The 10,842-nt window shown below is 44.5% G+C and overlaps 2 protein-coding genes across 4 annotated transcripts in view; one reads left to right on the top strand and one right to left on the bottom strand.

Moving 5' to 3' along the window:
* Positions 1-3,278, top strand: part of LOC8041198 (GATOR complex protein NPRL3) — a 20,654-nt gene extending 17,376 nt beyond the window's left edge. For all 3 annotated transcript variants that reach the window (XM_029967594.4, XM_029967593.3, XM_042286140.1), the window contains one exon: positions 2,836-3,278. The gene's annotated coding sequence lies outside the window, so the exon portion shown is untranslated. The remainder of the gene's footprint in view (positions 1-2,835) is intronic.
* LOC8041197 (alpha-crystallin A chain) lies at positions 2,178-10,842 on the bottom strand. Its single transcript, XM_029967597.4, has 2 exons — positions 10,410-10,842; positions 2,178-3,192 (listed from the first exon to the last, which is right to left on the bottom strand). Exons 1-2 carry the CDS (start codon positions 10,602-10,604, stop codon positions 2,809-2,811), a joined length of 579 nt encoding a protein of 192 aa, XP_029823457.2. The 5' UTR covers positions 10,605-10,842; the 3' UTR covers positions 2,178-2,808.

Raw genomic sequence — 10,842 nt, 5'->3', positions numbered from 1 at the left:
TTTTAACTTTGGCAAGCGATGGGAAAGAGGCAGTTTGGGGATCTTCCTTGGGGAAGAAATGGAGAAGTTAATTGAAAGTAAATGCTCAAGCTGTGAGAACCGTTTTGCACTTTCATTTCTGACCACTGCATAGGGTGAAAGCTACTTGTAATTTAGGCTGGATCCTTCCGAAAAGAACTGGGTTTTGTTTTCATCCTCTTAATGGCATTGCAGTCACAGTTATTGGGCATTATGTGTTAAACTGAATTACTTCCAAAGTCAAGAATTTGGGCAGGATGGTGAATACAGTAAAACCTCGTTATAACAAAATGGGATATAACAAACTAATGGATATAACAAAGCAATCATAATTTCCCTTGCTTGCTAATATTGGGAAGAAATGGACATTGGCTATAACAAACTAATGGTTATAACGAAATAATTATGACCGCTCCTTCAACTTTGTTATAACGAGGTTTTACTGTATCACCAGAAGTGGAAGGGGTTGGCTACGGTGGTATGAAAAGGAGGGAAAAAGAGATATGAGAAATAAATGAAAGAGTTTGTCTGTTCATTACATGTAAGCATGCTGTATTGCATTTAAAAATGTTTAGCATTGTTTTTTTATATGCAATATCTGAATGGGTCTAAAAAAATTAACTTTCCAATTTTGAGAGGGAAAACTGTAGTTTTTTCCTTGTCATAATTGGAGAAAAGTGTGAAACTCTCAAACATTTATCACTGCCATGTGTTGACGGAGGATTTTGCCTCAATTGGACATTACAAACATGATGCCATTTTGTCTGGCCAAGTGCGCAGCCTACTGAGACACTTTACTTGGCAGCGTAAAAGGCCAAGCTGCCAGCTATTACCACAATCATTATAGGTTCATTTCTGAAATAGAATGTCAAGCAACCGATGGCTGTGCTATTTGGTAGATATGGATGAAAGAGGGCAGGTGAAAGGTTTAGTTGGAATATTTTTTATTGTGACTTCTTGGTGCAAATAAGCAAGTTTTTTGTCCACACTCAATTTCTTTGTTGTGTGTGTGAGATTGATTCATTTGAGCGTATTCCATGATTTATAAACCAATCGTATGCAAAACAATTATCAGGAGTTGCTGACTTAATCCATTCCCGGCTCTTTTTACAGTCGACTCTCATTAATTCAAACTTTCTTAATTCAAACTTGCGTATAATTCAAACTAACATGCTGGTCCCATCCTATGCGTCTCTATGGGAGGAAATTCCTGATAATTCAAAATTTGCTTTAGTCAAATTTTCGGCCCCCCTCCAGTTTGAATTAACGAGATTCGACTGTATTTCATTTCAGGATTTCAAAGCTGTGCCCAAATCTTCTAGATACAATTTTTCAGAGATGTTGCTCCTCTGATGTCCCTAACAAATGTAGGCCTAGCTTCCACGTAAGGCCTAGCGGCCGTGCCGAACATGGGCTTAGATTCTGCGCTATTTCTCGATAGCTCCTCAGAGCAATGGAATATTGGCCATGATGGAACTTAACCCGAGACTGGGGTAGAAACAGAAACTTAAAAGTAGAAGGGACAGAGACAAATGAAGAAGAGAACGTCTCTTCTTCACTTGTCTCTGTCCCTTCTACTTTTAAGTTTCTGTTTCTACCCCAGTCACAGGTTAAGTTCTATCATGGTAAATATCCACCAGCTCGCCTGTACTTTAACCGTTTTTTTCAGGAATATTGGCCTAGCTTTTTGCTCGCATATTCCATTCGCACGAAAGCGGGTTCCCGTCAATGCTGTAATCTGACTGCTAGTCTGACTGTTGTAGTCTGACTGCTTGGGATTTACTGTTCCCGGCATGTTCTTTTGTTATCTTCCGGTTCAGAATAGTCATTGAGCGAACGGCAGACAGAAGTGATGCCGAAATCAACGTTAAAATCTCCCCGCACTTTTCATGTCACATGTGGAATTTGCAAGTCGAGCAGGCAGTCCAAAATAACATTAGCATGCAGGGGTGGATGCATGTGTTTCCAGAGGAGGGGGGGGAGTGGGAAGGGGGAGGGGGGGGGTCAGCATATGAAATGTTTGAACCCCCCCCCCCCCCCCCCCCCTTTTGCCCTGCACTACAATTTTATGCACATGAAATTCATGGCTGGGGGGGGGGGGGGGGGGGGGGTAGGCGTCAGGACATCCGGACCCCCCTGCCCCCCCCCCCCCCCACATTTTTTAATCTGCCACTGGTAGTATATGTTTCTCATTTATTTTTTCGTTTTACTGGAGCAAACTTCCCCAGCATTCATTTCACTCCAACCGATTTCTTGTAACCCATCGGGAATGGGTTGCACTTTTCGAATTAAAACATCTGTCATCACGCTTTCGGTGTTGCCAGTAAAACTTTTCCTTTTTTAAAAAATTAAAAAGAGAGCAGTGAGGATTAAGTGTGAAAATTCCATAACTTTGTTAAGAACTGGCGACCGCCAGTGTTGCTCAATGGCCTTTTGAAACAAGTCGGTTCGGCGTACTATAGTTCGTTGCAACCTAAGAACGAAGGGCGAGGGTAAGACGGGCCGAAGAGGAGCAAGCAGACGGAATGCTAAAGAGAGGAGGAGGTTCTCCCTCTCTTCTCCTGCGTTCCGTCTGCTTCCTCCTCGCCCTTCGTTCTTAGGTTGCAACGGACTATAGTTCAGCTGTGCCTATTGATATGTTCAAACAATTCTGAGGCAAGTCAACAACCATCAAAATTTCGACGGAGATTCCGGCGAAATTGTAAACAACGGGGCCTTCTTCCGTTGAAATCGGGTAGGGGATAAGGCTTAGCCTTTGCGTCGTGCTTAAGCCAAACACAAATATTTTTCCTATTCGTTTTTGCTGGTCGTGGACAGAACGGCGATGGGAACGACGCGCTCCTGGACGGCAGCGGGCTCGGGCGACTTCTTGGCGGCGCGGACGACGAGCACGCCGTCGGCTTCGGCCACGAACTCGGAGACGACGTCGTCGATGTTCACATCCGGCGGCAGCATGTAGCGCCGCGTGAACTCCCGGCTCACGAAGCCATGCTCGTCCTGACGTTCATCGTGTCGGCCGTGCACGACAACGGCGTCAGTGCCCACCAGCTTGACCGTGATCTCGCTCGGCTTGAAGTGACTGACGTCGAGCCGAACTTCGAACTTGGAGTCGTCGTTAACGACCTCCGAGACACCCGTCGAACGAGAGCATCCGTCGCCAATGGCCGTCGTTTGCTGGGATGGAGGAAGAAGTGATGTGTGGATCAAACGAAGGTGCCAACATTTTTATTTTTTAATAAATGAATTAAGTGACGTCTGCACAGTGCTTTCAGCTTTTTTTTTTTTTTTAACTTTGCATTAGTTTCGTAGCTTTAGCATAATAATGTCCGATCGACCACGTAGGTGTCTGAGAATAGCATCCTGCTCTTAGGCATGCTACACATTAAATATTTTTACGCCTTTAAAGGGGTAGTAAACAACTTTCTGCAGTAGTCTGTTTATGGTCATAACTCAATCTATGGACTCCAAGCATCCTAAGAAACCAAACATTACAACAGGGGTGGAAGCGCTGCGCCAATTGCGCCACCCTGCGCCAATTCACTTCCCTGCGCCAGCCTGCTCCAAAACGCAATTTCAACTTTTTTTTTTGTTTTTTTTTGTTTTCTCTAAATTTGGCGGAAAACGGTTGGCCACGGGCCACCATGTGGTGTGTACTTTTGCTTAGGTGTCACTGCGGGTGACTCGTACCAACTCGACTGGGGCTCCGAACCACGTGTAATCTCAGGGCGAGGCGTCGATTTTAGTTCATCGAGAGTGCGATGTCGTTTTTTACTACAAAGAGCTTGATATACGAACACATCGGTTTGGTTTCGGGCATAGTTGGTTGGCGCGGTTGGAGCGCGCATGCAGTTGCCCGTGGTCCCGATTTGCCGTGATCGTGGGAGTTGGTGCCTCAGCACCGGTGGGCTACCTTGGCCATTAACATGAGCAGAAGTAAGTGGTCTTTACTAGCTTTACATGTTATTTGGTAGCCTACCATATTTGGACGCTTAGCCGTGAAGAATCGCGAGCACAGGCACATCCGTTCTCGAGCTCAATTTATCTTGTCAAAACGAAACCAAAACCATCATTGTGTGCGCGAATGTGCACGCTGCCGTGTGTTGTCTCCCGCCGTCAGACCACTGGCGAGAACAATACCCGCGATCTTAAGCGAGTTGGTTAATTGGCAGTGCTACACAGTTTTTTGTTTCTTTCCTTTAGCGTGGAGGAGTGGGGGTGACGTCAGAAATGCCGTACAACACTCCCGCGCTGCCGATTCCTGTAGTGAGCGCACCTTAACTTGCTATAGCCACTCTACTCGTACAAGTTTCGGGTATAGGTGTATCTGGTTGGGGGGGGGGGGGGGGGGGTTGGGGGGTTGGGGGTTGGGTAGGGTAGAGAGAAGTTGGTGGGCTTTTTGTCACGTAAGAAGGCAGCCTGCCCCGCAGGGATCAGCGCCTGATCAGCTACATCTCATTTTCAGTCTCGTTCAAACTGTCTTCTCTTAAAGCGCTTCTACTGAGTGTACAAGAACTCATAAGCAAGGGTGAGGCAGTTAAGGACATGGACAAGGTGGGGAGTGGACACCTCCTGCTAAGTGATGTGAACTCTTAACTGCCCAAAGTACTCGAGCGCATAAAAGAAATTGACTCTGCTCTTCAAACTGTGAAAAAAAAGGTGAACTTCAGTTGTTTCTAAATTACACAGATTCAGCTTAGTCACAACCCTTTTTTTTTAACATGGAGCCTGTGGGCTCTTCTAGTCAGTGTTTATGCTGCATATGTATTAGTGGCTGTGATATTTTTAAGACAATATATTTTTCCATCTAAAGTAATATAGATATAGCTTTGTATGTTAACTTGGGTGTAGGGATTACTGTATTTTATGAACACGGATTAAGAACATTTGTATTTAATGAAAACAAGTCAGCAAGGACTGCTTTATTCTGAAACATGTTGTGGTACCTTAATGTTTTTTATGGAGACACGCAATGCACAGCATTTTATGGAGTACATAAGGTTGCGTTGCTCTTCTAGTCGATGCTTAAAGCTGCATATGTACGAGTGACTGTGGTATTCTAAAAATATAAAATACACATTTTATTTGGCATCTGAATTTTTGTCAAATGTCAGTAGCCTTGTATTTTGTTACTAAACTTGATATAGGGCTTTTAAAGCACTGATTGAACATGTGTATTATTTATTAAACAAAAACTGTAGTCAGCGAAGGTAGTTTATCTGACACCTTGCAGTGGTTTAGTTTTCTGGATACATGTTTACAATTGGTCTATTAAGTAGACGGTTTTGTACTGGCGTGGCTCAAGTTAGGCTTTTATTGTCGGGGCCTCCCATATAAAGTCTATCATGACTCTGCCTGCTGCCGGAATGGTTCTCAAAGCCTTTCCTTTGCATAAATTGCCAATATTCCATATTTCAATGCAATAGAAATAGAAAGGTGTGTATGTATGTTGCTTGAAAATTATTCTGGGATGTGCATGCATATATGTTTGCTACATTTTCACATTTAGAAACAACAAATCACTTTTAGATACCTGTTTGACCTCCGTGACCTGCTCCAAAACCCACTTCTACGGCTACAAAACTTATTTTTGCTGCTCCCGAGCTGCTCTAAAGCGAGCCTTTTACTGCTCCAAAACTGCTCCAAAGTGGGACTTTTACTGCTCCCAGCCCTGATACAAAAGGCTCTAGCCCGCTTCCACCCCTGTTACAATCATGCTTGGCCGATTTATTTATCGAAATCGGTATCAAAGATTGATGACCTTGGAACTATCGCAGACACCGGACAGCGGCATCGGACGTGGAGAAACCCTTCTTGTCCGACGACGCCCTCTCGTGTCTGCTAGTTCTGAGGCTAGTTCTGAGGTAGCCGATCTTGATAGAGATATCAGCCCCGTATGATTGCAATTTTTTTTTGTTTTTTTTATTAGGATGCTTAGATTTTGATCGAGTTATGACCATAGGCTATCATAGAAAGTAGTTTAGTGCTTTTTTTAAAGGGGTTATGACACGAAAAGTAAACGGATAGATTATTCTTAAAATGAAATGCTCATAGGCTACTTAGTAGATACACCAAGTTACGCGATTTTAGAGCCCTGGTAATTGGAATATTCAATTTACGAATTTTTATCATTTTCGTCTGGCGACCAGGCAACACTGCCCAAGTTAGTCACACCAGAAATCAGAGGTCAGAAATCCTGGCAGGTTTAGAGATAAAGCAAAGGAGTGTGGGTAGGTTGGCATTGGGGGCACATGGGAATACACCAAATAGGGAGTACAGGGGGATATGGGTTGGGCATCTTTTGAGAGTAGAGAAGCGATCAGTAAAGTGAAATTTGAACTAAGACTAGCTGAAATTGAGGATACACGGTGGGCAGCGGAAAAAAAAAAGGGGGGGGGGGGGTGTTCAAGTTCCTAAATATGAAAAGTCTAAATACTAAGTGGACAAACCGAACCCGCAAGCAAACGAGATGGAGCCGATCAGAACATATCAGCAGAAAAGGGAGTAAAGGAAACTGAGAGGAAATTGTGGGAAGAGAGAATGCAGGGGAAATCAGCTTTAACAATGTACAGGGCACAAAAACAAGAAATAAAGAAGGAACAGCTGTATGATAATTCAGTGGAGAGCTCTTTGCTGTTTGAAGCTTAAACGAGGGTGATAAGGACGAAAACATATAGGGCTAAATTCCAGGAAGTAGGCACGGATGACTACGGATTTGGAGGGGGCACTTGGGGGGGGGGGGGGGGGGGGGGGTGTTTCCGGACATGGATGGACGAATGGATAGGAAAAGAATTGCGGTAACTAAGGGGAGATTGGAAGATTGATGGAAAAGATATAGAGAAGTGTAAAAAAATACAGATAAAAGTAAGCAATTTTAAAAAGGGCGGGGGGGGGGGAGGTTTCTGTTATAACAAAATATATACTAATTAAAAAAAAAATAAGATATGACGAAATGTTATGCTAGGTGGCGCAAGCTGCCGCCACCATGGTGTCCATATACCACGTGATCATGAAAGCTCATTCAAAGCGCTCCATGATCTCCCAAGCTCTCCTCGCCGCGGCAGCCGCGTTACACCCGCCGGCAATATGGAGGTGAACACCTTACCTGGTTTCTTGCCTGTTTTACGGCTCCCTAAAGCTATATTAACTCTCAACGTCTCAAATGGTACATGGCCTGGGGTCTAATTTTTGCGTTCTAGCCCTCTTCTGGAACAGAGCTTGTTCCAAAACTTGCAGGAGCGTCAAAAACAAGAAGAGGGCTGTTCACCTTCATTTCGCTCACGGGTGTACGATCAAAACCGCTCACGCGACTCGGGAACCCGAACGCTATTCTCGCTCTCGCCCCGGGGCCGTTGACCTTCCACCCTGCATGCGCCTGCGAGATGTTCCCGGACGACGGTGACCACGGCGAGTTGGAGCTGGTCTCTAGCGGGTCGCAGTTAAACACTCTCAGAAAAAAAGGTGTAATATTACACCCCTTGTCCCATATAGTACACCCCCAAAACTTCAATTCGACGTACAGCGCCCCATAATCGAACAGGCGGCCCCAAAGTTTACGAGGAGCTTGATAGCCGTGTGGTACAACTTATTAAGATAGCTGATGTACGTATTATTGACTACAAAAAAGATTATCTGAGTTTTCTTCGCCGTACTGCAAAAGCTCCGTGTTTTCTTTCTTTGGTTTTTGATACGTACTTTAACAATTTAATAAGTTATATCGCACCGTTATCAAGCCCCTGGTAAAATTTGGTGCCGTCTGTTCGACTATAGGGCGCTGTACGTCGAAATGAATTTTTGGGGTGTATTATATGTAGAGTTCCGCGTTTTCGGTTTTTATTTTTTCAAAATTCGGCGTACTTTTTTCGGTGTTTATTTTAAAATTCGATTTTCGGTTTTTTTCGGTGTATATTCATTCTCAAAACCTTTTACCGGTTTTTTTCGGTGAACATGAAAGAAACACCATCGGACACGGGATCAGATGATCACTCAAAGAATAACGGCAGATATATATGCGTCGTCTTCGCTACAACTTCCGCCAGGACACACCTCAATATCGCGGAATTCGCGGGCATAATCTTCAGCACGCTTCTTTTTCCATCCCATTCTGACGGCGTGACCGTCTGAGGTGATGACCGTACAGAACCAGTGAAATGGCAAAACAAAATCTATTGTATTTATGTTTTTGACCACAGGGAAGTTTGAGAGAGGGTGATAAGAAGGTATCAATGGCTTTTCTCGATGTCTTCTGAAGTGCACGACACCCGAACTTTTTTTAAGAACAGGGACTTGACAAACTAAGCCCGATCACAGAAAGGACACAGATGTCCCGCGAAATCCAATCTAAGACCTCTTCTGTTGCATGTTGAACCTTGGAAGAGGGCAACTACGAAGACGTCGCACAATGTTGAACCTTGCAAAGCCCTCTCTCCCCTCCCCTCTCCCCCACCCACCTCGACGCGGCCCTAAGAAACTAACCCTTTTTGGTTATAACCGAATTTTAGAAAACGGATTAGACGTACTTTTATCGGTTTAAACCTAAAACGCTGAACCCACAAACTGACCTTTTTCGGTTAAAACCGAATTTCCAAAAATGAATTCGGCGTACTTTTATCGGTTTTTATCGGTTTAAACCGAAAACTCCGAACCCTAATTATATGGGACAAAAGGGTGTAAGGTGATACCCTTTTTTTTTTAGAGTGAAATTAACAGCTTCCAACATCTCTTGAATAGCAGTCACTCTCATCGCTGCTGCGATCAATGTCGAACACTTTTGACAAGGCGAGCGATGCCGTAGGCGTAATCGTCACGGACCGCATGCTCGAAACGTGGAAGGTAAACGAGAGAGCTGAAGCTTGAGACGCCAAGGGAACCGAGTCTGGAGTGCGTGCAAGGGGGCGCCGCGGGGGAGGCTGGCTACGTCACCAGCCTCCCAGCCACCGCAGCCTTTTCGAAAAGGGGCGGATCCGAGGGACCCGCATATAAATCGATTCATTCACAAAACTATCGCGCCATTTTCAAAACAAATTTAGCAGAATTATAGGAACATACAATCGGTCCTAGCAGTATAGTTATCTCCTATTTTATTTTTGGCGTGCCATAACACCTTTAAGGGTGTAAATCAGCTTGCCCGAAGCCTAACACTCTAAGTGTTACAGTAGCGCTTTTAGGATGCTGGTGAACACTAAAATTAGTATGCTGGCAATCTTCATATACTCCTAAGGATAGCTTTTTACATGTAACAAGTTTACAAGCAACAAGCACCACATACATGCACAGAGAGACTAGTACAGGCGTATCTCCAAGTAAAAACTATCGGGACAGGCACTAACTAATCGGCGCTAAAACAACCAACGCTAAAGCTGTTTGAAGCAGGTGTCAGTATGCAAACACCATTTACAAAGGTGTTCGCCTCACTCCACTGTAGCTCCTCCCGATTACCCCCCCCCCCCTTTTCACCCACCGCAGCTGCACCACAGGTGCGTAAAATGTGAAATTAAACGTTTCTTCAATCAATCGATCCCCTCGAAAATGAATGGTCTTTTATAGAATAGCACCTTGTTTTACGATTAAAACGGCTGTATTTCTTGCAACAAGGGTGCTGAAATGGCGTGGCCACGTGGTAAGTATCTGAAACATAATTTTTACACCGTTAAGGGTGTAAAAAAGTTTCTTTACTCCGTTTCACGAGAACTTGGCGGACTGCGGAGGCTGCGGCCCCCGCGACCCAATAAGAGCGTCGGAGCAAGGCACGTGACCACTACATGGTTAACACTAAACTCAAATGCTCCTGTGACGTAGTGTGATGTGCCTCACTTCGATGCTCTTACTGGGTCGCGGCGGCCCCACAGTTAGCCAAGTTATCATGGCCAACTTTCTGGGACATTCCGTGGAATAAAAAGCTTTCAATGAAATATCAATATTCTAATTGATTTGCGCTTTATGATACCCGGGCAATTAGAATCCCCAGGATACATTACGATTTTTCGTGAAGAAAAGCAGAAATCGATAATTGTGTGAATGTAACCCATAAGATTCAATGCAAAAAAAGAAAAAAAAAAGGTAGAGCCATGGATTAAGAACTAGCAACAGGCTGTGGTTGAGCTTTTTACTAGTTAATAATATTATAATATTATTATTATATTATAATAAGAACTATACGCGTCCAAAAGTTGAATTACTGCTTATTTATATTTAATGACTGTCATCTAAAATATTCCCGCGGAACATTGCTAAGTTTGTTGTTCAGTTCAAGGTAAAGTTGTTTCTGACGTGATGTCTTCTATTATATTCTTTAGTAATAATCTATTCCTGACCTCTACCTCGGCAATAGGTGATTAATAATAGAAAACACGCAGAAGTTTCAGTGCCCTTTACGAAAATCGAACGTCACACACCTGGGTCCGGCGTGGGGAAACTGCTCCGAGCCGTCTCCTGAAAAAGGGTTCTCGATCGAAGAGGTCTTCGTCCCGAAGGTCCACACCGAACTTCTGGTCGAAGATTCTGGGAGGGTACTCCCACGCGTCCCACCAGTCGACCTTGTCCCGATGCCGGCCGAACAAACTTGGCGCCAAACTTCGCCGGAAAGGCATCTTGATCGAGGCCGAAAAAATTCGGTATTGACCGAACCTTTGCAAGGGACTGCGTACGCTGCTTGCTCGCGGCGCCTTGGCCGAAGTAACCCTACCTCGTATTTTCGGTATCCGCTCCTGAAAACGTTGTTTCGGAGCTGGCTGGGGTTCAGAAACGATCGGTTGTTTTGTTTTGTTTGTTTATTGCCTTTTTGCCCGCGAGTGTGCGCAGTTTTGTACCGTTTGGCGTTGGCAGGCC

The sequence above is a fragment of the Ixodes scapularis genome, unplaced genomic scaffold, assembly GCF_016920785.2.
Source record: "Ixodes scapularis isolate PalLabHiFi unplaced genomic scaffold, ASM1692078v2 PGA_scaffold6__148_contigs__length_123643588, whole genome shotgun sequence".
Classification (NCBI taxonomy): Eukaryota; Metazoa; Arthropoda; class Arachnida; order Ixodida; family Ixodidae; genus Ixodes; species Ixodes scapularis.
Note: the sequence above shows the minus strand (reverse complement) of the source record. Positions and strands in the feature narration are given on the sequence as shown.

Excerpts from the sequence above, each read along its gene's own strand:
- LOC8041197 (XM_029967597.4), bottom strand. The coding sequence starts at position 10,604 with ATGCCTTTCCGGCGAAGTTTGGCGCCAAGTTTGTTCGGCCGGCATCGG. Across the intron at positions 3,193-10,409 it reads TTTCCCCACGCCGGACCCAG|CAAACGACGGCCATTGGCGA; the intron begins GTGTGTGACGTT and ends CCTCCATCCCAG.